This window comes from Hirundo rustica, chromosome 2 (genome assembly GCF_015227805.2).
Source record: "Hirundo rustica isolate bHirRus1 chromosome 2, bHirRus1.pri.v3, whole genome shotgun sequence".
In the NCBI taxonomy this organism is placed as follows: Eukaryota; Metazoa; Chordata; class Aves; order Passeriformes; family Hirundinidae; genus Hirundo; species Hirundo rustica.
Genome location: NC_053451.1, coordinates 46,504,589 through 46,531,490, shown reverse-complemented (window position 1 = coordinate 46,531,490; position 26,902 = coordinate 46,504,589). Strand labels below are relative to the sequence as shown.

At 42.2% G+C, this 26,902-nt stretch overlaps 1 protein-coding gene across 6 annotated transcripts in view; it reads left to right on the top strand.

Moving 5' to 3' along the window:
• SPATA13 (spermatogenesis associated 13) overlaps positions 1 to 26,902 on the top strand; it is a 148,106-nt gene that overhangs the window by 105,131 nt on the left and 16,073 nt on the right. For 4 of the 6 annotated variants that reach the window (XM_040054157.2, XM_040054178.2, XM_040054164.2 and 1 more), the window contains exons 3-6: positions 12,800 to 13,162; positions 16,372 to 16,516; positions 25,133 to 25,269; positions 25,847 to 26,026. In XM_040054157.2, coding sequence (XP_039910091.1) covers positions 12,800 to 13,162; positions 16,372 to 16,516; positions 25,133 to 25,269; positions 25,847 to 26,026 — 825 coding nt within the window. Of the gene's footprint in view, positions 1 to 12,799; positions 13,163 to 16,371; positions 16,517 to 22,623; positions 22,760 to 25,132; positions 25,270 to 25,846; positions 26,027 to 26,902 lie in introns of those variants that run through there. The other 2 variants (XM_040054186.1, XM_040054193.2) reach the window with 2 other exon arrangements.

Below are 26,902 nucleotides of genomic sequence, written 5' to 3'. Positions count from 1 at the left end.
CAAAGGAAGTTTTGGCAGCAAAGCTATTCATGTGCGTTTTCAAGGGTAGCTCATTGCACCCTGCAGATACACCACCGTGTCATGTGGCCTTGTCAGATTTTACCAGCCTGAGCAGGGTCTGGCTGTGTTTCCTTCACAACTGAAAGGTCTTTTTTAAAGAGTCCGTGTATTCTGAAGTAGTGTTGACTTACTGTAAAACACTTTGCCTGTGGAGACCTTGCAGAACATGGTAATATTTGTAGAGCAGTGTGGCGTGAAAGACACAGTACAGAGGTTTAAGCATTCAGTTGTATCCAATGTTTTCCCTGTGCAGTGATGACTATCCTGAGAGTAAACTGCTTACTCTTTTGCTTGCCAACTGCAGACAGCGGTACTTTAGACGTTGGGCTGAGTGTGTTGCTGCTGTTGTTTTGGTGAAGACACTGTTGTTTTCACTGTACCTGAGTGATTTCATACTTCTCAGTGAATGGGTAGATAGATATATTGCAGCACCTCTGAGGTAAATTCATGTGATAACACTGTGCCCCCACCTAAAATATGGTGTAAGTTGGCACCAGAGAATTTGTGATGATTTGGCAGCTTTGGTGAAGAGCTGTCAGACATACCCTGCACCTGTCTGAAGCAGTGAGGCTTAGCTCAGCCCCAGCTCACTGGGGCAAAAATCCATCTGGATCTGTATAAATATCCAGGCCATTCACAAAATAAAGCTGGCATATCTTTTAAGCCACCTCAGTTTGACTAATACTAAAACTCATCTTAGACCTTAGGTATGAGATGGGCAAGGCGATGTTGCAGCTGCACAAGCTTCAGCCTTTCATGCTGTGAAGTTTTAAAATGTCTGTGAAGCTGTCCTACTTTTAAAATTTTGGCACAGGTTTTGCAAACTATCTGTAGATGGTTACAGAGCTTATCAGTATTGTCCTTCTGCTGGAGAAAAGCAGTTTTGTTTACTGTTGGGTTTGCAGCAATGGTAAGATTGAAAAAATAAACTCAGCGTGTATGAATATCTGGGCTCAGAGGTTATTCCTGTTCTGGAGCTCTAGAACTGCTCCAACCATCTATATTTTCCAAAACTCTCAATTACATGCAAGGAGGAGCTTTCACACTGCCAGAAGAGGCGAGAGCCCTAGTGTGGGTGGATGCCAGTTGTATTTCTCAGCAATAAAATGGGAGGTGGAATTAATGCTACTCATCTACCATCTAGTGGTGAGCTGCCATCATGACCCAGAAGAAATTAATCTGGTCCTTCCCCTTTGGCTCCCAACAAGCCAGTACAGTTTTTACATGAATGTGTGTACATTGGGTGGATAAAAGTTACTGCAGTTTTTAGTTTTAACACCACGTTCTGTTATTATCTAACATGCAATTTAAGCTTTCTCTTTATATTATAACGTATTTTAGGGTAATTGTGAGTGTCTTTCAGTGCTTGCTTCAGTTGTCTAAAATACAGAGTGTGCACTGGTGGCAGCTCTGGGTTTGTGTAGTGGGCAGGCAGACAGTAAGGCAGACAGCAGACAGCATCCCTGCAAAAGACGAAGGAAGTGGTGGCCAGGGAACCGGCCCCCCTTGGCTGTAAGCCCTCACTCTGCTGTGAGCATTGCCTAGAGCTCCTGTGCTTTGTAAAAACAGCTGTGACCACTCACATGGTGTAGCTGCATCCAGACAGACCTCTCTTCTGGTGGAAAAAAACAAAGTTTTTGGAGGTGGTAGCTGTGGGTTGGAAGCAGGAGCTGTGCAGGACAGGGTCTGCTTTTATCTTACAATGCAAGGGATATGAAGTCTGTTGTTTCTTTTTTCCATGTCTGCTTCTCATCTCATAAACAACCCTAAAGCTGTGGTGCTCAGAGTGACTGCAAAACAGGTAGAGTGGTATGGTTTCTTCCTGCCATTTCTTTGGAGGATTTAATTTCCTGCTTTGCAGCATGCTTCCCTTCGCACGGAGCTAGCTTGGCACCGAAGATACTTATGCCAGGTTATTTTTTAATTGGAGTTTATTCAGCCTGTAGGCACTTTTATGAATGCCACATACTTTGACAATGAGGTCACTGGGGTTTGAACTTCTGACTACAGTTCATTCTTGCCTACTCCTCCGCATTACAGAGCTGTACCTGCCTAAAGAGTCGTTCTGTGATGGCTGAGTGCTTAGTTCGCTCTGAACAATCATTTAAGATGTAGTGTGGAGCCATGGACATCACACATTTTCAAGATTTTGTCTGAACCTTAAATACACTGTGTTGATGGACAACTCTGCACTGTTTCCATGTTTCATGGATCTGCCTTTCTGTACAGAGTTCATGTATAAGCATAAGTATGTATTCCAGTACGGACACTAAAGCTTGAATACTTATTTCAGTGCAAAGCTTAGAAAGTCCTAACCAGTCAGGCTTAAATAGGTTCTCTTTTCATGGCTGGCTGCTGTAGCTGGAAGCAGGTGTAGTTTATTCCCTTACTCACTCATCTAGTAGATCAGTCAGCAGATGAAATCTATGGAATTTGTACCATCTCTATATTTTGCCAAATATGGAAACTAAATATTTCTACTCTGTGTTTCCCCATCACTGTAAAGCTGATTTTGCAGTACTCATGCAAGGATATGTATTTGTTCATCAGAATTGATGTTTTGGTAGGCTTGGTTTTTTGGTTTTTTTTCCTTACATGATTGAGTCTTGAGACCCTGTCACTGCTGTTACTTTGTTGATTTCACCAAAACGCAAGATTTGTACTGGAGCAGGGGAGATTTTTTGGTGTTTTTTGTCCTGACAGAGGTTGCTTCCCAGGGAAGAGCTAATTAAGTGCAGCCTGAATCTGTGCCTCAGCACTTCTGAAGCTACAGAGGCGTGAGTCACTGAAGCTCACCTGTGACATCCCATGCTTTGCCACTGTCTGCTTCATGCTACTGTCATTTATATTCAATATGTTGCTTTTAAATAGCATGAAGAGATGATTAAGTACAAGCTTGTACTTGTTTGGAGTGTTTCACGTAGTCTTTGCTCTCATGAAGAAAGAGCCCCATGTCACTGGAATAATGAAAACTTAGTCTACTTCAGCCTGGCATGTGTCAGCCACTGAGGCTGCCTGAATAAAACACTCTTCTGAATTTGTTACAAAAAAGTGAAAATCAAGTTATTTGACATTTCACCTAGTCTTTCACAAACTCTTAGAGCATCTGGTATTTAGGTTGCCTTGCTGGCATTTGGCTTCACAGTACACCAGACTTTTTATTACTTGAGTACCTTATCTGCATGGCCATAAGTGAATGATAAATTACAGTGAAGAGGTAACTCTGCTGTAATTATGGTTGAGTCACAGTTTATTTGCAGACAATATTTTAAATGTTCTAAGACCTGTCTGTCAACTCATTTATGTTCCTGGTATACAAAAGTCACTAGTTCCAGCTAGTCCGCATTATAAAGTCCCCAGTGCTCAGCTGTTGGCAGAGTTGAGCTGTTTTGTCCTGGACAGGTCTCTGGACTCTGAATATTAAGCACACAGGGCTTAACTTGGAGGACAGCTTATAAAGATGAAGAGGAAGAAGAGCTTTATGGGTGGGATACGGAGGACTCAGGTATGTCCTCACCGTTTGTCCTCACTATTTCTAGCTTCAGAAAGTGTCCTCACAGGGAAGGACTAAAGGGTGGTAGTTGGATGTGGTCATGTTCAATGCCCAAAAGGAATAAGCAGCAGCCAGGATCTGAGGGTGATCATCTGTAGTACCTGCCTCAAGTTCTTGAGTGCTGTGGGGCTGGGCATGAGCATACCTGCTGGGAGATAGCTGCATTCAGCTCTCTGAACTCTTGCTTTTGGATTTATTCACCTCTGGGTCTTCCATGTGCAATTTAGAGTGTAGCTTAATCCACCTAATATGTATAACTGGAAATGTGATGAAGTGTGAAGGATAATCAGGTGAAGTAGTGGGGGGAATTTCTTAAACTGGGTATTTTCCTGGGGGGCTTATAATTTGGAGTGAGTGGCACTCTGGTCTTGCTGACTACAGGGCCTGGGGACAGAGCTGAACCCCATCACAGGCTCTCAACAGCATCTCTCAGAAAAACTAAGGTTTCAGGTCAAGCAGCACTGGATTTGCACTAAACTCAGCTGCTCTGCTCAAGTCAGGATCCATTCACCCAATGTCCCCAGTGAGCGACTTCCAGATGCATTTGCCCAGAGCTAGACTAGAGAGCACTGTGCATTGCTACAAACCTAAGTTGCAGAATCCATTGCTGCAATAATGCAGCAGGGAGCCCTCAAATGACTGGACTATCTTCCTATCGCAGCAAAAACTCTTTCAACTCTCAGCAGCAGAGCTGTCATCCATTAGGTGCAGGCTATAATCATTTGTTGCTGTATCCCCTACTAGGAAGAAGAAAAACGAGGCAGTCCTGACGGTCGTCTGAATTCTGGATTGGGTTGAATTTTAGACCGAGTAACTCTGCGGTTCTTAATAAAATTGGCCATTCCTGAAAGCTGTGGGATAACACAGGAGTTACTGTCATCCCTGCAGAAGTGTTTTGGATGATGATGGGGAGCTCAGATGGACTTCACTGTAGTTAGCCTGGGGCAAGCTGCACCCTTTATTGCACTTGTGCACCTCTGCCTTTTCAATGTGTCTCATATTTGAGTCTGCTGTAGCTGTCCAGTGGCACCTCAGTAATACCCAGCTGTTGCTCACCCTGGGGCCAGGAGTGATAAATAGTACCCAGAAAGTGGAACAGCACCTCTGGCCACGTGATTTAGTTTCTTACATCCAGTGAAGTGTTGAGTAGTTGGCACTGAAAATCCATCTCAATGCTAGGTGGTTGAGATACCCAGGGTGAGCAGAGGCAGCTGCAGAGTTTCCCCTGAGCCACCTGCATTCCCTTTCTGGCATCTGAAGGCTGCTGTGTTGCTTGTGGTACCAGCATGCTGTGGCAGGCTGGGAGGCCATCCAAGTGCTGGGGGAGAGTGGGCACAGCAGCCTTGTCCCCACCCCATGCTTTAGGAAGTAGTAGTTGGCAGAGGTAGAGTTGCCCAAGGCAGCTCCACCCCTTCCAGACTGAGGTTTGTGACTGCTGCTGGGACTTGAGGGCAGGGCTGGGGTTGGGCAGGGACGAGGCTTTGCTCTGGAAGGGTGGAGAGAGTGAGGAACCAGAGGACCTCATTTTGGAGAGACTTTGAAGAGAGGCAGAGGCTTATGGCCTTTTATGTTTTGCTTTGGTAGCATAAAGTTCTACTTTCAACCTGTGGTTATCATCTGGCTTTTGAGATTTGCTGGTGGGTATTACTAAGATAGCCTGGGGAAAAAAAAAAGAGTTGGAAAAAAGTTTGATTTTTGTTTGTTTGTTTTGTTTGTTTGTTTGTTTTTGTTTTTGTTTTTAGACCTGATACTTGTTCTGGGTCAATTCAGAAAATATTTAGGGATTTATTTAGGATTTATTAATATCTATACATCTAAAAGAAGCAGAGAATATGAATGCCCCTTTACTATGCACTACATGCTTGCTGTTCCAGTTGAGATACTGGAGGAAAGAAGGGACAGTATAAGAGCGTCATCCAGCCATCCCCAAGTGTCAAGAAAGTGTCATCCTCTAGCTGTCCCCAGAAAGCTAGAGGAAACAGTTTTCTGGTTTTAGTACATTTGTGTTTTTTATATGAGCAATAAGATTATTTCTGCAAGGGAAATAGATTTCCCTGCAAACCCCTTCCCTCTGCCATTTGGAAATATGTTAGCTGATTTGGTTTTGGAAATGAATTAGAGGAGAGGACGAAGGAAATCCTTGAGGCTGAGGAACAGATTTGAGAATCACGAGATCCACTTGCCATTTCCAGTCGTGCCCTATGCTTCTACCTGACTTAACTGCTTTGTGTCTGTTCCTTATCTGTGAAAGGTGGATATTACCAAGGTGAACTCGCTAATCTTGGTGAAGCATATTGCTAAGAGGGAAAGCTTTATGCTTTATTGTTGACTGCGATAAGCAGCCTTTCAAGGATCAGGTTAAATGAAGCAAACCTGCATTAAAAGGCCTTAGAAAATAGATGGATAAATTCTCTTTGTACCTATATGGCCTGATCTCTTAATGTGGTTTTATAGATATATTTGTTAGTTAGAACACCACAGTTGCTTTAGTGTCCACAGATCCTAAGAGGAGAATTATATAATTTTTTCCCCAATTTTAAAACTTCTAAAGTAAGTGTTTTACCACAGCAGTTTGTGTTGCTATTGGGGGTTGCTTTTGCTACGTCACAGTGCACGGTAATATAATTTTTCTTTACTAAAATGCAGAGTATTTCCTGTGTATGTTCTGTGAGCTTACAGTGGTGTAGTGCAGTGGTATTCCTTTAGGGAGTCACCCTCAGGAGCAGCGCTTTGCAAATTTTTAAACTGTGGCTCCACACAATTTTTTGTTGTTGTTGTTCTTTTTGTTTGTTTGTTTGGTTTTGTTTTTGTGGGGTGGAAGGGGAAAAGAAAAAGTAGGTTATCCTCCAAGCAACACCTGTGTTGAATGTTGGCCATGGTTGTATTACTTTGATTCCTCCTGCTTTGCTTGTCAACGTAGGTGTAATTTAGACAGGGGTTTTTTGCAGTTGTTTCATGGATTGTATTTTGCTGTCTTGCACACCAGTGGTCTGCAGAAATTGCCCTTGGTATTCTAGGGATAGATAATCAGTGCATTTATCTGGGGTCTTCTCAAAGGCTAATTAAAAGAAAAAATATGTTAGTGGCAGAGGAATGTAAAGAAAAAGAATATAGTGCAATTTGCATTTAATTAGAAAGGAATAGATGGAAATTTTCATGAAATGGACTGGTTTAATAATTCTGGCTTGTTTGTGATTGAAGATGCAATTATTGACAGTGTGCTTTTTTTCAAAAAGCAGTCATTTCCTTGGTAGCTGTTGCCGTGATATCACTGTTGGAAATCGTCACTGTTGGATCAATAGGGGATCGCTGGGCTCTCTTAACACTTCAGAATATTTTTATAAAATCTAGAAAGAAAGCAATAAATAAATTTCCTCTGAGATACTTTATTTATCCAGAGTTTCATAATCTGTGTCTGTCACAACACTTTGCAAAAAAAAAAAAAAAAAAAATTGATCATATCCATGAAACATAAAAAAAGCTTTTGACCTCACATAGTATTGATAAATGAACTTCAACTAATGCTCTCCCAACTGCTATTTATTAACAAGAAGTGCAGTTGTTACTTTTTTATCATGTGCCTGGGTGGAGACATGTCCAGACTTTTACTCTCTTGGGTCAAGGTGATAAAATAATTTATAGCTACTAGGTCACAATCACTTCACCCTTTTTATGTTGATGGCTTGTATAAACTTGTATAAACCAATTCTAATATTACTGCTGAGTTCCTAAGGTTTGGCAGTTAACTGTCTTACACAGAAATAATAGCTGTTTAATAGTCACCAATGTTATATGTTATAGAGCTGTCATTGCTATTGTAAGAAATTTGTACATTTTTATAATGATCCCTAAACATATGCAGAAATGTATATATGTAAAGGTATATTAATGTATCAGAACGTGTCTGATTACCCATCAAAACTTTTCACTGACAATATGTAGTGATTTTGTTCTGAAACTTCTCAGCCTACTCAGGTTTTCCTCGTAACTTGTTCTCAGTCAGAATCATCATCTGCTTAATTTACCACACCTTTTAATAAATTGCATTTCGAAATTAATATGCATTTTTGTAAAGGCATTATTAGGTTTTCATTATCTGTTTTCTCTGGGTTAGAAAAAGGCAGCAGTAGTTAGCAAAATTACATTTCAGCCAAGCAGCTCAAACATACAGAGATAACAGAACAAGAAGTATTACAACTTATTGTGTAGCCAAGAAAAACAAACAAACAAACAAAAAGGCAGAAGCAGAGTCAGGATGCTTTTTTGCTTGGAGAAGGGGAAGGCTAGGGGTCTGTATCCAAGAGGCACCTACATGTGACTTTCCAGCAGATTACCAGGTAGGGAAAACCTTTCAGGAGAGGTGTATCCTCTTGCACCTTTGTACTTGTCTGTATGTGTGCATGGAACATTACTGCATTTGGAACATAAAGATAAAATTTAAAAAATCCAAATAGGTAACAGTAGGGGTTGAAATGCATATTCAGGGTGGTCAGGGAGCTTCAGCAATGTACACAGTTATCAAGACTTTTATAAAGTGGGGATTTTAATTAGGGAGTTTATTGACTAAACACATTGACAAAAAAAAAAAAAAAAAAAAAAAAAAAAAAAAAAAAATCACTCAGGTCTGGTTTTTCCTTTGCTATCATGGTGTCAGCCCTCAAAAGTGTCCCAACAGCAGGAAGCTGACCAGCAGCAGGTTCTGTTGGTTCAGACTTCTAGTCTGGGCTTTTTCTGCAGCAGAGAATGGGGTCAGGTATAGAGGATGCAGGCTTATTCATTGTTGGTGTATCTGCACCAGCAAAAGTCCTGCCATGCAATTTCAGGTGCTGGCAATTCTTTTGCCATATCACTGATAAAAGTTGCATCCACATAAGCAACACTTTATCAGTACTGTACCAATCACATCTTGTGCTCCTTGAGCAGCACTTCCTCTGAAATCAGTTTGGGGAGCTGAGTTTATCAAAGGTACACAGTGGTCTGAGTAATAGGTGGAGAACCGGGCTCTAAAGGCTGAGCTAAGATTTCAGTGATTAAACACCTGATGCTGATGTTGCTTACCTTGGTTATTAATGGGTACAGAGAATGCCAGTAGCAGTCATGTGCCATTAAATGGAGAGGGGTTGCACCAGTGCCAAGTTGAACTGAGTGAGATCATGATCAAGTCCTTGAAGTTGCTGTACCTGGATTGGGAAATCAGTCTGGGCCCAGGCATGGGAGGGGTTTGGTCTGGCTGGGCACAGGCTCTGTGGTGTGGCTGTTTGCCTGGGAGCAGCCTGGCTGGGAGAGCTCCTGCTGTAGCCTGTTGGGTGTGGTTCGGGGGTCCTGGGGAGCACAGCATTAACAGCACACCTGGATGTCGCACCTGGAGTTGAGCCCAACTAAAAATAGCTGTCAGGTGAGGTGAGGGGCAACTATCAAAGACAGCTGCACACAGCTGGAAAACACCTTTGTGGTGAAGCTGCACATTTCTGGAGCAGAGAGTGAGGACCAAGCAGGGTTGTCCACAGCACTGGGGAACATGGTTGTAGCTCCATCTAAACCTACCTGCATTGTAGCTTTGACGCCTGGTTCCTGCCTGTAGTGCTGCCTGGTTGGTCACTCAGTAGGCTTGGCTGATGCTCTTGTTTAGGGGCTCAACTTGATTCCTGGAACATAAAAGACCCAGTGCTGCAGGAGATGTCCTGACAGGCTTCCCTTGGTCCCCAGGGGCTGATTGTGGATGGCCCAGGCCTCCCATAGGTCCTGTGTCATACGTGCATGATGCATGGCATCTTAGATCTTCGATTCCTTTGGACATTTGAAATGACCCTGGCTGCTTACATTCAGGCAATGAAATTTCATCCTAGATTTCTCCTGGCTATGATGACAGCTTTATTATCTAGTTCGTGTACAGACAGCTCCATTGCAGAATTGAAATTTAAATGGGGGAATCTGCAGCTAAGAGCCACATATTGGAAGGGAACAATGGCAACTGTAAGTGTTACCTGGATTGAAGTAAAAGTTTATTTTAAATGGTTGTATTTGTAAATACACTGCTGTCAGGAATAAGGAAAGGAGTTGAAATACAATTTAACCAATTTGCAGTTGTAGGAATTTAGTTATCCAAATAAAATGAATTTATTTGGATCAACACAAACAAGCAGAGCTGTTTGTGTTTGCAGTCTCAGGAGAAACCAAACTGAGGATACAGCCTAAAAGGGAAGATTAATAGTCTTGATTGCTAGTATTGGTGATTCTGTGCTGTTGCTTATTGACTAAACACAGGTTTGAATAGCAGGTATGACTAGCAGGTATGAATTTCAGAAAATCCAGTGTGGGTTAATCGTAGACCTTAACTTCTCAGAAATCTCAAAATGTCGTGAAATTTTTGACCAGCACTTACAGTGGTCAATGAGCCAGTGCATGAGATTTTGATTTTCATCCTATATGAAGTGCCACATGTATCTCTACACATCTGTACATGTTCCCAGTAATAATAGTACAGCATCAACCTGCTTTCACTTATAAAAGGTTCATTAGGAGAAGGTAATTTGAGGTCAGCAGTGGTGCGCCGGTAAAAAGCCTGTGGAATACAAAATACAGGTGGAATACAATTGTTTCCTCAGAATTTTTTCCTTGATGTCAAGAATTGCACTTATGCTTAAGTGACTGCAGTCACTGGAGCAGACTGGAGCCTGTGAGTTGTGTACTGGATATTTTAATTCCTGCTAGTAAGTGGTCACTTGATCAGGTCCTGCTTGAGCAGGCCACTTAGAGGACTGTGAGATCATCAGTCTGGCTCCCCCTGATTTCTGCAGTGACAGGATTATGTTTTCTCTTTTAGCATTACTCAGTGCAGTTTATGGATTTAAGACTAAAAACACACATCCTTCAGCATTGTTTGTTGTACAGCAGAGATTAATCTGGCTGTCATTTGGATCACTACTGTAGGTGGAGTCCTGCAGAACGAAAGCAGTCTTCTGCAAATGTTATTGCTCAAGATAAGGGTGTAAGCAGCAGATTATGAGATGACGTGTGACGTGTCCTTCCCTCAGTCTAAAAGTACAGGATCATGGTATGAACTTTGCCTGACTGGTTATGCAGAGAGTGTGCTCACATTTGTAGCTCCTATGGACAAGACTTTGCGAAACAAAAGCATAAAATGACTCTCATGAGCTCCTTTCTCAGTCACTGCATATGTGGAGACCCTCTACCTGTGTCTGATTCTGAGGTAAGAACCTTATTTAACCCCTGACTTTGCTGCTCAGACTTGGAGGGGCTGTGCTTAAGGGACAGAATTGCTGAAGCTGTGTTAATGCAACAGCTGGGCAGTGACTCTCTGCTTAGTTAAATGCACTGTTGAAACTGGTCCTGAACACAAATCTGTAGAGAACCTGAAGTTCTTGCTTGATTGAGAGCTGTCATGCCATGGAAAACAAATTTTTTTGAGTACTCTGTTTAGAATAAATTTCATGCTGAAAGTGAAATAATTGAATGTAGAGCAATGTGTGATGTTGCATTTTTTTTTTTTTTTCCATAATTGCAGTAGTCATGCTAAAATATTTACTGTTTAGTAACTCTGCTTACTAGCTGAAGTACTTTCGTACCATGGAACTAATCTTAAGCTGTCTTTCAAACAAAAAGCAACCTCTGTCCACTGTATTACGTGGCTTAAAAAAGACTCATTGGATTTGTAGTGTCCTGGCTGAAAATGGCAGGTGGACGGGAAGGAGACAGAAGATAAATCCTCTGTCACAGACATCATTGTAAAAGACTGCTTCTGGGCTGCATGTTTGCTTTGGTTATGCAATATCTGTAATGCCTTCATCTGGTCTGGAACAGATAAAACATAGTTAGAGAGAGACAAAATGATGCTTTTCTTTTTTGGAATACTTACTAGTTTTCTCGCTTTCTTTTCTGTTTTTATAAAGGAGCTGGGAAAAGCCCAGAAACACCAAGAAATCAGAAATTTAAAGGAAAAGTGAGCATAAATTTTTGTGTGCAGATTTTTTTCCCTGAAAATTTGCAAGGGTGTACTAGAAAAAAATATAACAGTATTACTTCAAATGCATTCAAATGTTTAAAAATCTCCCCTCTACCAAGGATTTCAGCTGAGGTTATTTTATTTCCAAACTTGTAATACCACTGCAGTTGTGATACTTGAAGGCATTAACCTCTGTGAGCCAGATGTGCTGTTTAATAGGAGCAACATGCTAATTTTCCAAGCTTCCTTTCCAATGTTTGTGCAATAATGTATCTCCGATCTGTATGACTTTAACCTCTCAGACCATATGGGAAGTAAGCTTCTCCCTTCCAGACTGGATGAGCTTGCTCACCTAATTCACTCCTGGCTGCAGAATCTCTAGATCTGACCAAGTGGGATTGTGGCAGTGAGTGGTAGGAGGGAGTGCAACTGCCCAGTCTGGTATCAGCTTACAGTTACACGGATCTGCAAGCGGTCAAACTGCAGCCTTGCCGTTCTCTTTCGTCACTGAACAGAGGTGAAACACAGAAATATCTTAGAATGGGCTGGCTTGGAAGGGACCTTAAAGATCATCCAGTTCCACCCACCAGCCATGGACAGGGACATGTTTCACTAGACCAGGTTGCCCAGAGCCCCATCCAATCTGGACGTGAACAAAACCAGGGTTGAAGCATCCACAGGTTCCCTGGGCAGCCTGTTCTTGTGCCTCCCCACCCTCATGGTCAGGAATGTCTTCATAATATGTAATCTAAACCCACCTTCTTTCAGTTTAAAATTGCTGCCCCTTGTCCTGTTGCTACAAGCCTTGGTAAAAAGTCCAAAACCACAGCTGAGTTTTTTTTTTACTGGTGTTAGCTGTATTATCCAACTTGTGCGTAGAAACAAGTCCTGTGAGCACAGAGCGATCTTTCCAAGATACTATTCCATGAATTCAGTGCTTAAGATAGTTCCTATCTGTACTGCTGAGGTAATAGGTGAGTTTTTTAGTGTTACTAGTCTTGTTTGCCAAAGAGGTACTGAGTGTTGGGTGTTTACCTTACTCATCACAAGCATCATGTCTCTGCTTTGCAAAGTTATCTCTTCCTGAATTGTCAGTTGCCTTTGTTTTATTTATGGTAACTTCTGTTTTAGACATGTTAAGTTGATCTGCCTTATGACAAACTCACAAATGATTAACTGTCAGAAAATTCTGTGGCTTATTTGACTTGTTCACATTTAAAAAGGTTGTTTCTGATGACCACTGGAAGCGGTCCACATCCCAGGATGAAGAAAAGGCAGACTCACAAAAGGTCACATCCAGGAAATGGGGCTCTGGAAAAAGATCCCGGCCCAGACCTCTCTCAGACTATGGCCAAATGTTGATCCGAAGTTTCTCTATACCAGAAGATGCAGTTGCAGTGGAGTCTCAGAAAACAGACTGCACAGATGGAGACAATCAGCCAGGACTGGCACCTGTTGGGTCTGTGATCCAAAGCAATACTGTAGGCTGCCACAGAGGGCGAAAAAGAAGACCCATCTCCGTAATAGGTGGGGTCAATTTCTATGGAGACGATCAAGTAGAAGAGAGAGAAAATCTGCTGACACAAGTAAGATAAACAGATGTGCTCTGCAAACTGCAAAAGACCCTTTCACTTCCTTGTCTCTATCTTCAGCCTAGAAAATAGAATGGATGCTTCCTTCTCTTCCTTCCCTTTTGTCAAGCTGACATCGTGTACTTAGAATACTGCTTTCCTGGTCACTAATTACTCTGTCTTCTTGCTAAAAATACATCGTGGAACAAACCTGATACCAACTTTGGGATAATCTTTTCTGTATAGTAAATTATTCTGATTTCTTTCTTGGCATGGGCATTATGTCTCATGTGGGTCTATAAGAGCTTATTTGTGTGTAAGATGGATTTGTGTTTAGTCACCTTACAGAGTGTCGGGCCTGAGAAACATAGTAGTACAATCCAACACAATGATAACACATTGTTTATTGATAATTTCAAATTACCCAAAAGCAGACCTGTTCAAAAATTGTGGCATTAAAAGTAATGTTCAAAGTCCAGGTTTTGGCATAGCAAAGATAGTTAAAACTAATGAAGACATTGTTTGAGAAAATTAGTAATAAATTGAGAAATTAATGAAGTTAAGAATTTAAGAAGACTGACAATATGAATTCAATGTCTGTCTGAATACTACTAAATTGATCAGATGAGACAAAGGTAGGTGTGTACTTGAGTAGTACCTATATTTGCCATCTCTGTTGGCTTAAGTAAAAGGGTGAGAAATTCAAAACTGAAAGGTGAAAATTGCTCCTTTCTCCCTGGAGGTAGTGCTGAGCAAGTACAATATGTAGAGGATCTTATTGTTGTGTTGGTGGTCGTGGCCACATCTTGCACTTGGTTGCAGAGCTTCAAGCTCACAGGCTTTTGTAAGGCTGCACTCATCAGTTATTTTCTGCTTTCCAGGAAGGCTGGAGAACTACTGCCTAAAGCAATTGTCAACCTGTTAAAGCAATAGGAAAAAGAATTAGTATTTGCATCCCGAAAAAATTTAATTCTGGTGGTTATTAATGAAATTTGAGTTGTGTTAGTCTTTCTCAAGCCAGTTCATCTCCTGCTGGGAAGTTTGGTGATGGTAAAATGCTGAAACAATGGCAGGACTTTCAGTTTCCTGTGAAAAGCATTTTGTAACATGAACATCTTACACATTATTATGTATTACATACTTTTTCTTTATAAATCCCTGATGAAAAAATGCATCTTGATGCAAAACCCCGGCTAAAGCCAATGAACCTTTTACCCAGGCAAAGGCCTTTGTTTCAAATCATATGAAATTAAGATATTTTAAAATTAATTCTATCTCTTAACTTGGAAGGAAAAAAAAAAAAAAAAGAGGAAAATTATTATTAAAAAGTCTAGGCCATCTTACTCAAGAATAATAGATAGATTTCAAGGGATAGTAAGTACTGGCAATTTGCTGTACTCTGTAAGTGATTAAACACTCTCCAGGCCCTTCATTTAGTGCTGAAACCAAATTGATCTCTTTTTAAATCTTGTTCACATCAGTTTAACAGTGAAGGAGCATGCATCAAGGCAGCTATTTGAGTTGACTCTTTCCATGCTCCAGTGCCACCATGAGAGCTTGGCTGAGGTTGCATTAGCACAGTGCTGGATCACTGTGGTCAAGACCAAAACTATGGAGCATTCCTAGCAAGGGCACATTATTAACCCAAATTATGGCCTACCCAGGACTGCTACTGAGTAAAAGCACATCCATGTCTGTCCGGTGAAAGGATTTGGACTGAAGGCTTACAAGAAAATTTTAGTTGCCCAGAAATAAATAGTCTTTTTTGCTTACTCAGCCAGTTATTTGCATACAGTAACTGCCATCACTTCTATCACATCGATAGCTGTTTGATAAAACAAATCAGACTTTTTGTGGTGAAGGATCCTGGTATACTGATAAGGCACTTAGGAAATGAGGTTTAAAGATGAGGTTGTAGATGAATCATATTCCATACACATTGAGGTTTTTGGCAGTCATAATAACTAAAGTTTTAGCTGGAATGTGAAAAAGAACTCCTCAGGCAGGCATATATGTGCTAGAAGTATTTTATGTGGGGCTGTCAAAGACTGCTCTTCACACTGGTGATTTTTTTTTCTTTAAAGCTTTGAAAACCCATGGGAATATTTGAAAAGTACAAAGCTAATTCCTTCTCCACTGTACTTTGTTTTGGTTGACAGCTTAGGTGTGAGAAAACATTTTCAAACAATACTGTCACTGGGTTTCGTAACAGAGTGTCAAGAGATAGTTAATTAAAAAACCATCCCTGATGTTTCAGATTACTTGATAGAAGAACAGCAACAACTGAACAGTAAGAGAAGATCTAAAGAGGAGTTTCTCTGAAGTTCATGTGCTGAAGCCTGGCTGTTTAATGTTGAATGCTTATGCAAGATCATTCAGCCTGGCTAATGTGGAGTTGTTCAGGGACAACATAAAATCAGACTCAATTTGCAAATAAAACAGGGGTAGGTTTTCCAATCATAATTTAACAAACAAGTGATTTATCCAAAGAAAATGGCTTTGAGATAAAGTTGCAATAAACTTAGTATTACCTCTTTCTTATGAGACTCCTGGGAACTCAAAGCAGAGCATCAGTTAGATAATTATTATTGTCTTATTTTACTGACAAGCAGTACATTTAACTGATGAAAGCAGAAGTCCACTACCTCTGCAGAAAGCCTGTTACAGTGTTTTACCGTTTTCATTAATCTAAATTGACCTTCCTTCACTTGAAAGCTATTCCCTCTTGTCCTATCACTACCTGCCATTGTAAAAAGTCCCTCTCAGCTTTCTTGTAGGCCCCCTTGGATACTGAAAGGTCATAGTGAGCTCTCCCTGGAGTCTTCTCCAGGCTGAACAACCCAAGCTCTCTCAGCCCAGTCTTCATAGAAGAGGTGCTCCCCACTTCTGATTGTCTTCAAAAAGCATATTACAAGGTGAAAATTACAGACCATATCTGACCACAACAGAAGGCTAAGGAGTTTTTAATGTAACAAAGAACTGTAATGTAATAAAACTTGTTCTCTGATGCTGGTGAACATGGTATGCCGTGTTTAAGCAATGTCTCTTCAACATAAGGGAGTTTACTGCCTGGGTAAAATTTTTACTTTATTTATTATACTATTTACTTTCTCCAGGTTTTACTACCTGGACTATCTGGAGAAACCTTACTTCATACCTGAGCTTTGCTCAGTTGGACTTGCCAGTAGCTTTACTAATACTGGATTTTCCTGTTTCCTCGGTAGCCTGTGGCACGGCCACCTGTTCCAGCACACAAGGTGCCGCCGTACAAGGCTGTTTCAGCCAGGTTCCGGCCGCTCACCTTCTCACAAAGTACCCCCATCGGCCTGGACCGGGTGGGACGGAGGCGGCAGATGAGAACATCTAATGGTAAGATGAGTATTTTTAACTTTGTAGATCAGAAAGCCACACCCAAGGCTAAGCAAGAATTAGCATATAGTATGGTGAACAAAAGGGATGCAAAACAACTCAGTGACAAAGTAATATCCAGCTAAGTTGCTTTGTTTTGGGGGTTTCTTACTAGTAGATGCTGTTCTCATGTAAAACTTTTTCCTTGTCTGCCCTTTGACATCGCTATGGTTTATTGTTCTGTACCACTTAACATGCCTGTATTCTCCACTCTCTTACTCATATATTTGCCTGAAGTCAATAGATTGTGAAGGAAGTAAGTTCTAGTATGCTTGAGTTCATACCTGAACCCTAGCCACACCACACATGTGTTTTTAATTTTCTGTTTGCAATGCATTCAGCTTTACTTAGATAGACAAGCCTTAAATAATTAAGTGGCTTGCTGGTGAGTGTAGCCCAACCAGAACTCTGGTACATGAGAGGACAGGTTCTTGGTAAAAATTGCCTTTTTGGAAGAGCTGTTCTTTAACAGGCTCGCTGATGTGTCCTGTGTAATTTTGCTGTAATTGTTTGCTCTTAGGATGCAGTGCTGTCTGGAGTTAATAGAAGTAGTCTATTAACTAGTCTAGTAGTAGTGGAATATTTCTTCACAGGTGGGACCAGAAGAACCTGAGTTAACACTGTTTGTGTTCCTTCTGCCACTGGCAAGAGTTGGAAATAAAATCAAAATTCTCACTTTGTATCTTTCACTGTAAATAGTGAACAAAGCATTGTTGGGAACCTTTACCCTGAACTTTCTGAATCAAGGCTTCCCATAACAGAAGTAGGAAATTTAAAAAATAGCATTTTCAATGTTTATTAAAATTACGTGTGTGTTTACAAGTCAGTAACTAGGCTTCTGTGGTTCTTAGCTAAGTTTTAGCTGCAATGATATCCAAATTCTGCCAAAAATGCTTTAACTACAAATTTGTTTATGTAAGAACATGTTAAAACTGAATTCTCCTGTTTTGAATAGAGCATGACAGGTTTTTTTTCAGGAGATACTCTTCAGAAGCAGACTTGAGAATTTCTAACTATGGCAATAAGAGGGACATACCCACCAAGATGAGCTCAGTGGGTTGGAGTATGGTGTTGATAATGCCTAGGCTGTGGGTTTGATCCCTATATGGGCCATTCACTTAAGAGCTGGACTTGATCTTAATGGGTTCCTTGCAACTCAGAATATTCTGTGATTCTGTCATGCATTATTGTGCTGATTTAGACAGCTGATTTAGGGAGCTAAACTCCAAATAAACCATTCCCTTTCCCCCTGCCCCTTCCAGTAATGGAGGGACAAAAAGGAGAAATTAGGAAAATCACAAAGACAACAGCAGTGTTCATAGCAAAAAGTAGGCAAAAAGCAGGTGCCCACAAAAATGGGCATTTACCAGGTGAAAAAACCCCAGCACTTCCTGAAGACAGTGCTTGCTGTGGTCTCCACACAAAGGCAATATAATTCTGTTCCTGCATCTGGGCCATGTGGTTTTTGGGACACAAAGGCAATATGTCAAGGAGAGCTTCTGCTGCTTAATGTTCTCCCCCACCCCAGTAGGAGAACAACAAAGGAGTAGGACAAGCAAACCCCTTGGAAGCTCGATCATCACGTTGTGCCGCACTGCCGCCTCTGACCGCTCCTCTTTGATGGTTTGGTTCTGCACAGCTGCCTCTGGCACCAGTGCTGTTCCAGTTGGGCTCTTCAGGAGCTTGGGCTCCATGTAGCTCAGCTGGGCTTGGCTCTGTGCTACTGCCTCTCTCTTGCTTTTTGTTCCCTTGGAGTGGCGTCTCAGACTCATCGTTGCTGCCCTTAAGCACTGTGTCTTGAAGCCGCGACCTGAAGGAATGGGAAAGGGACTGACAGTGACGGAAGGGGGCTGGGTCCACTTGGCTGATCCCAATACCGTCGCCATGGAGAGATCCAGCAAGATGGCAGACTTTAGTTTCCAGTGCCCAGCTGCTCCTGCCAAAACCACACCCCCAGTGATGATGTGGGTGGTATGGAATAAACAGCGCTACAAGCTCCACCCCCTCTTCTGTCTAACCAGTACAATTATCTACAATCCATTTCTATTTTCTTTTTAATTTATATTGTAGTAAAATATTAGGAACTGCTTTAAAAGCTATGTCTGGAGTGTGTTCTGCTGTGTGCATCTTAGTACACTTAAAGATCCAGGTCAGGCACTGAGGTAAATTAGACATCGAATGCTGTAACTCTTGCTGAGATTATGTGGTGCCTCAGTCCCTGATTCCAGAAGGACCACTCACAGAGTAACAGGTCTGCCATAACGTAGTTTATGAAAAAAAGAGGCTCTTTTTTCACAGAGTAGGAATTATTTTTTTCTATTTTTAGTTATCCTTTCCAATTCACATTTGGAAACCACATGAAATAGTATTAGTTACCTAGACAACTGCCTGAGAGGAATATCTCTCTGCATATTTAGGATGTGAATAACTGGTCTCTTAAATGAAAGCATGAGGATGACAAATACACAAACTAAGATTTCTGCCACTTTTCAGGACAATGAAGCCAAAGCAACCTTGATTGTGTTAGATGGGACTTTTATGAGACCTTACAATACACATAGAAGTGGAGCAGGAAAAGTTTCTGAAATCAAAACTCTAAAGGCAAGTGGCGGGTATCATGGACTTCACCGTTTGAAAGCAATTGCAAAGAACTGTTAAGTAGCTCCAGAAGAAAACACTGAAGTGACTAGTGTCACACATTCTGATCTCTTTCCTTTTTTCTCTTAAATCACAAGGCACTTCCTTGTCTTTGAACATGTGAGAGTTTTTTGTTTGCTCATGCACAGTGAAATTTGATAGTACAAAAGCCCTTTATTATAGAAAGTAATTCTAAACCCAAGCACTGAAAACCAGTGGTATCTTACTTTAGTTACTTGCTAAAGCCTAATATGTTACATGCTTTCTTCTTATAGCAATGGCAGATAAAAGTGCAAATGTAAATTTTTAGAAAAACAGATGTTACAAGACAGTGAATCATCATCTGTAGGAAACAGAGTAAGAATCAGACAACACAAGGGAAACTGCTCTTGAGACTTGCATTGCTACTCTTGCACTTTGAAGGGTTACAAGTTCAAGTTGTTTACAAGTTGTAAGTTATACGAAAGAGGTTGCCTATTTGTTGCTGCAGAGCAATTTTTATAAGTATCTTAAAAACGAACCCATCTTTTGCATATTTTTGTGTGGGACTAGAATTTGGCATGTGTGGAGCACAGCTCAGGAATGACTCAGGAGAGCGGTTGGTCTTCTTCAAGAGAGAGCTCATGGGTGGAATCAGCTGTTCAGTGTCTGCATGAATGATATGGGAAGGGAGGTGTAAAATGAAATTGTAATTCTTGCTGGTGCGCCAAATTATTCACGGTAGTAGAAGTGAGACGTGAGGCACTGCACTGGCGTCAGGTGTGTTGGCAAAGCCGAGGTAATGCACGTGGAGGAGGAAAAGAGCCTGATGTGCATGCAGAAGGATAAACTTTGAACTGGATATTGCCATTCAGGAAGAGGTCTTGCAATCTTAATAGCCATTTACAGAGTCAGTGCAGTGCATAGTAACAGTCAAAACAGTAAATAAAAGGGCAGGAGTTTGTAGGAAATGAATAGAGAACAAAACAGAAGGCCCAATTGTGCCACTGATGTGTGGGGGGGGCATCTCCCTGTTCCTTTCCATCCCAAAAGGCATTTTTTACAGGGGACGATACACAGACAAGCAGAAGGACAAGAAAATCGACTCTGTGTGTGTGTCTCTGGGAGGAGTGATTAATGTGGCTTGGGCTCTGCAACATGGAAAAAAGGACAATAGGAGAATAAAAGTCTGTTTGGCATAGGAAAAATGAACAGAAAATAGTTATTGTTTCCAATAATTTCAGAACTAAAGGGCACCAAATTAAATCACCAGAGAGCAAGCTCAAAATAAAAGATAGTTTTCACAATCTGTAAAATCAAACTATAAAACGAATTGCTACACATTATATTTCACATCCCAACAGTTTAAAAAATTCAGAAAGTGGTTTGAAAAATCCAGTTCATTAAACACAAAGACATAATTTCTACCCCAGGAGGGATCTGACTGATCTGCAGATAACTGGAATTTTAAAAAGTACTTCAGAAAAATGCCATCATATGCCTCATCTATTTTTATGTTCCTCGCTGGGCATCTGCTACTGGCTGCTGTCAGAGCAGTGGTTGGGGGTGACCTGTGGTCTGCCCCAGGATAGAGGGTTCTACGATACCAGAGGGTTTCTAAAACTGAATTTTCCTGAGGTGGATAAACTAGCTTTTAGTATTTTAGTAAGTGCTACCCACAGCCGTTTCAGCGTGCCCTGCGCAGCGGCTAAGCCAGCTCAGCATGCATTTGGACAAGGTCACTGTGGACTGCCGCTACAAAGGACAAGCCTGCGCCTCCTCCTGTCCCTGGCTGATCTACAAGGAAATGAAGCCGCCACCACCTCACCCCAAATGAGTACTTTAGTGGTGGTTCAGTTTGCCAGATGTGCCCATGCAAAGGAGGGAGAGCAAACCCCCCTCCATCTGAGCAGCATCCCACTGTGGCATTAGTTTAGTCATTGGGCAAAAGCACACAGTCCGTTCCTTTCTACAAAAATCAGACCAAAAGAGTTTTGAATTGTTTTTCAGAGGTTGTTTTTAAAATGTCTTGTAGAAGGGCTGTATGGGGTTTGATCTGGTTTTCCTTTGGCAGTTGAATTGTTTTTCCCTGATGGGCAGGCACTTGACATGGCAAAGAGGTTGTGCTCTGGCTGATTAAAAGCGTGAAATTTTCCCTTGCAAGTCCCAGAAACATCGGCACTTCAGTGTCATCAGTGTTACTTCTGTTTGCCAGCTTGCTTTTTTTTTTAATGGTTTATGCCAAGAAAAATGCTGCATATGAAGATCTTATGTAGTAGCTTGGGGGGGTTTTTGTGCTATCCAACTAGAGTCCTTGCAAGAAGGGAAGTTTGAGAGATTCAGAAGCTGATTTCTGTCAGTCTCCCGTGCAGCACAGCACACATAGGATTTATGCAGGAAGACGGCATTAATATTGCAGGGCAATGTTTGGACTTTCCTTCTCTGTCTGAGGCAGTGCTGGGGAAACCATGTGATTTTAGTGGGTGTTGAGAAGTTGCTGCGTGCAGAAATGCCTCCAGGGTTTTATGAACGCCTCCCTGGAGGAGGCAGTCCCCAGTTAGAGGACAGGCTCAGCTGAGCAGCAGTTTTCAGGTAAAGAAGAAGCCAGTAAGTTTTTGGGGCTTTCCAAGCTAGGCATAGCGCTGTGTACAGACGTGGGTTGCGGCATGCTTTGCACTCTCCTGATGGGAACAGCTCCTGCCTTTGCTTCCAGTGCAGGGACTGATCCAGCTTCACTGTGAGGACACAGATGCAAGGGTGAATGCTGGGCTCATGGTGAATGAATGAGGTTGTGTTCTGGCTGGGTCAGACCCAGAGAAAGATGGATGGTTTGAGTGCTTTCCTGCTTCATTTCCTATTTCATAAAGCAGCCAAATTAAGTTTGTAGTTTCAGTGAGAAAATGTCTCCCTCCTCCCGTTTTCTTGGGAGCAGTCTGCTGCAGCCTTAACACTTGTGCTGCTTGCGCCCTAAAAAATGATACAGCGTTCCCCCGTGAAGAGAAATTGTGCAAAAAATACCTTAGTTGTTTACTTCTACTGGAATTCTAACCGGTATAGTACGACAGATAGACCGATACTCTGAACGCTGTTGTAATACAAGGAACTCCCAACTCCCATCCAAATAGTCTCTCCCTCTGGATTGCAGTCATTTGAATGTAGATTGAAATCGCATTTAGCTGCTTTAATGAACAGCAAATGCACTCCCTGGCTCGCTCTGTTCTCAGTGTTCAGGCTCCGTGGGAGCGGTCTGAGCGGCTGCAGGCGCAGCGCGGCCGGGGCCAGGCAGGGCAGGTTTTTGTTTCTTTTCTGGAACTTCCTCCCTAAGGGCACCCCATGATGTCAGAGAGCCGGGAGCAGCCAGGCTGAGCGCGCCGCTGGCAGTTCCCAGCCGGGCTCGGCCTCGGAGGCACCGCCGGAGCTGAAGGCAGCCGACGGCCTCTTCCTCCAAGCTGTGGGTAGCTTAGAGCCTCTTGTGATCCTCCGCCAGCCCCGCAGGACTGAGCATCATCACCTGTTACAGGTCTGACGGCAGCATGGTAGCCAGGGGGGCAATGGCACATTTTTGGAGTCTGGAGAGCCTTCAGATGGGTACGTGTGAGTAGAACGTGTTCGCTCTTGCTTTTTTTTTTGTGGTGTTTTTCGATTGAGCTGGTAAACGGTGGCAGTCAGGGGGCCTGACTCTGATGACACTTACTCTGTGTCATCTGTGGGAACCTGCAGTGCTGGGGAAAAGCTGCTAGGAGATCTGCATCAATCCCTGGCTGTCTTTTAAGTTTTTTGCATCCCGTCGGTGCAACCGGGAAAGCACACCCGTCCCTCTGGTATTTCTGTCTGTATGCAATAGAGGAAAAGATGCAGAGTGCAAGATTTCACTTGATTCTACCCTACAAAGTCAATGTAAGCTTGTTGATCTGGTACAGAGTAGCAAACAGCTTTCTGTCCCAAAATTGCAGTTATTTTGGTCTGGAGAATTAGGTTATTTTGTTGTGCCATTATTCCCACAGGCAGTATGAATAGTACAGTGGAAATGTATAAAGGATCACTGGAATTAATTTTTTGGATGTGGCTTTATAAAATATAAATTAATTTAATGGAGTATTTATTTGCAGGGTTTTTTTAATTAAGCATTTTCAGTAAATTTCACAAGATGTATTTTAAAAGTTTATCAGTGCTCAGATTAATGAGTTAGTAGGAAAAAAAAAGTCTTGCTTTTTTAAAATAAGGGTTCTGCATCCTTCCTGCTTAGGCAGATTATACTCTTAATGTGAATGTATATTTAAAATGCTAGAGAGTAGAACAGGATGGCTAAATATCCACGTTCTGTTGTATCAAGACTATGCCATCTTTTTCCATTTTTAATGGAGAGAAAAATCTTGCAAGTTTTTTAGTGAATCTGTGCGGTGATCTGCTTTGATCTCTCTGGCAAATTAATGCTCAGATGAGTGAAGATGCTGGCGATGGTATGTGTGCCCTGAGGAGGGGGTTGCGGTATCTTTCCCTATAAGGTAAATAGCAGATGGCAGCAGTGCTTGGTGGTAGTAGGTGCATGGAGTAAAGCCAGGAGTTGTCTCTTTGTGGCTCTCACCCATCCAGTGCCCAAAGCCCAGCAGACAGGCAGTGCCCAGGTCTGAAGCAGAATAGAGAAGAGGCAGTGTCAGGATCCTGCTGCTCCGCCTTGCTGCTTGTTGGAACTGGCAGGTTCAATAATTCTGCTTAAATGTCCCTTCCCAGGCACTCAGGAGTAAGAGCTGCTCTGTTGACTGTGTGGCAGCTTACCTGGGACACACTAACCTTCAGCAAAGGAGTTCAGTGCTACTAACCTATTCTGAATTTGACTTTTTACTTTTTAATGCGTTTTTAAGCATTGTATGATCTTTAGACTCTCTAGTTCACAGCTCGGGCTTGCCATAAGAATAAATCTTTAGGAATAAATTAATAAGGACCAGAGAGTGCACTCAAGCACGGGGCCACTGGTCATGAATGCCTCTTGATCTTGGGTGGTTTGAACATTGCAGGCGGCTTTCAAAGGCAAACCCACTTGGACAGGGTCCAGCACCGAGCAGTGTGGGTGTCAGTCAGTCAGTCAGACTTGTTCCAGAGATCTGCCCCCAGTTCCCTTCCTCTGCCAGTGCGGAGGCGATGGCCAAAAGGATCTGTCACCCAGTGGTGTACCCCAAATGAGTTTTACAGTTTTATACAGTAACAGTGTTTCTCCTAGCTTATGTGGCTGTGTAATAAGATGAAGCCTATTTTAGTCCTGACCTCTCTTTTAATACAAAACTGCCTCATTGGTCAGAAAATGTACAATAGTACAAGTTCTTCAAACCAAGAAATTGTTGTGACTTGGGGCAATTAGAACAGGTTTTTTATAAGGCTATTCCACCGTCCCCAGTCTGTATTCCTTGTCCCCTTGAGCCTTGCTGCTGCCAGAGCCTCCCCAGTGCCTGGGAGAGGTGGCAGAGCCCGTGCAGAGCTGGGGCTGCACGCAGGCTGCCCACCCCTCGCACGGGTGGGTGGGCACAGAACCATTGGGTCCTCATGTCCCTGCAGGGGATGTGACGGTGTGGGGGCACCCAGCCTGGGGGTGACAGTGTCCCCTCTCACTGCTGGGGCTCTCTCATCTGCTGCCTGGGAAATGGCATCGGGGCCTTCCTTCTGGAACAGGTCATTTAAGGTTTCCTTTGGCAAAAAAATAAGTAAGGGGTTGTTGTAGTTCTGGGGTTTTTGCGTACGAAAGTTACTCAGTTTTATCAGCTGCTAAATGAGAAAATTCTAAAGAAGGGTAAAACATATTTAATGACGGAAAGGTGGTTTTCCTGAGAGCTCTGCTGCTCTCCACTTCTGCTGTTATTGTTTTATTCGTGACAACAAAGGCAATTTCTCAGCAATTCCTCTTGCATTGTTGTCTTCCTTTGAATCATAAAAATGATGAAGCAAACAGCTGTTGCACTTTTATTTTAGTTGCTGCAGATGGTGGGACTGAATCTTCAGCCTTAGTGGATGACAATGGCAGTGAGGAAGATTACAGCTATGAGGAGCTCTGCCAAGCTGCTCCCAGGTACCTGCAGCCTGGAGGGGAACAGCTAGCAATTAATGAGGTAATGTCCAGGGCTTTGCCTTTCTGGAATGATTGGACAGGGTGGTCAGGGACAGGGATGGGGGATGTGGAGGGATGTTTTCCACAGTCTGAGGTTTCATAGTCATAAAGAATTCAATGGCAGTGGCTAGTTTCTTTAGGAGGCATTTTTGTTTGCTCAGTGGTAAATACCGTTTTGTGGGTAAAACTTTTTTTTGTACGCTCTTTTACTAGCATTATTATGATTATTTCAGTTTTTCAGTGAATTGTGATTCCTTCTATAACCTCTCCTACTGTTTCCTCCACTATAGGAAGGGTGTGGGGGAAAGGGGATGGTTTGAGTGGGTTTAATTTTCCCTCTGGGTTTTAAACCATCACAGACTGTAACTGTTACCCTATGTAACTGCTCTGGAGCAGGATTCTAATTGTTTTCACTGATAAGTATGTGCATGGATTTCTGAAAATCTGAAATTTTAGTTTTAACAGGAGTAACAGTAGGCTCTCTGATGAGCTATGTTGGTCTTTGATCTCTGTATAGTTTATAAACACTCCATAGTTTATCTTCTGTCCTTTACAATCTCATTTTCTTCCTGTCTTAGCTGATAAGCGATGGCACCGTCGTCTATGCGGAGGCTCTCTGGGACCATGTCACTATGGATGATCAAGAGTTGGGCTTCAAAGCTGGAGATGTCATTAGAGTTCTAGAAGCTTCTAACAAAGACTGGTGGTGGGGAAGAAATGAGGACAAGGAGGCCTGGTTTCCAGCTAGCTTTGTCAGGGTGAGTAACTCTTTTGCTTCTTACTTTTGCACCATTGCAAGATTCCTAGCAGAGTGCAACAGTTGTCATGGCATTACATTTCACACCTGATCCTCAGCTTGTTTGCAGCTGAACATCAGTGGTGTAACCCCTAAGGAGTTCACAAGGAGAAAAGCAGTAGAGAATCACAACCTAAGATCCCGTAGCTTCTCTGACAACTTTTACTTTGTCTACTTTGTTTGGTCCGTTTGTAACCAAAGGAATTTCTCAAATAGAGATTACAAGGGCAGAAAGCTCAACCAGAGAGTCATCAATATATACAAAGAGGACACAACAGTTCTCATAAGGGTTGGGGAAAGCTATGCTGCAGGGGTTTCTTGGTAAAATAGGGCTTAATTTATTATCAATGACATTGTGTCGAAATCTGGTTCACAGTCTGAACTCTGCAGACAGAACTCACCCAGATTAATGACAGTATGACTCTAAGATGGTAAAAACTGAAGTATGTTTTAGAAAATTATTTGAACTACCTTTTGAGAACCTGTAGTGAAACTTGGGCCACGCTACCTGAAGTACTATGTACACAAAGTGCAGCAGGTGGTTCCTCCTTTTCCCCTTCCTACATCTCTAGACAACATGGGCAATCAGACAGAAGTCAAAAAAGGAGGTGCTACTATCTACATCATACAGATGGGGCACAGGGAAACTATTTAAAAGTGGTTGAGTGTCTGCTTCTGTAATTTTTACCCCTCTGCTGACTTGGTGAAACACATTCACTATTAGTAAGGGTCAGAAAAAAGCTTAACTCTGAAAAGTACACTGACAGTACAACATGGTCTCTCTCAAATACTGTGAGTAGGAAGTCATGTATTTAACCAGGCAGAAATCTCAACACTT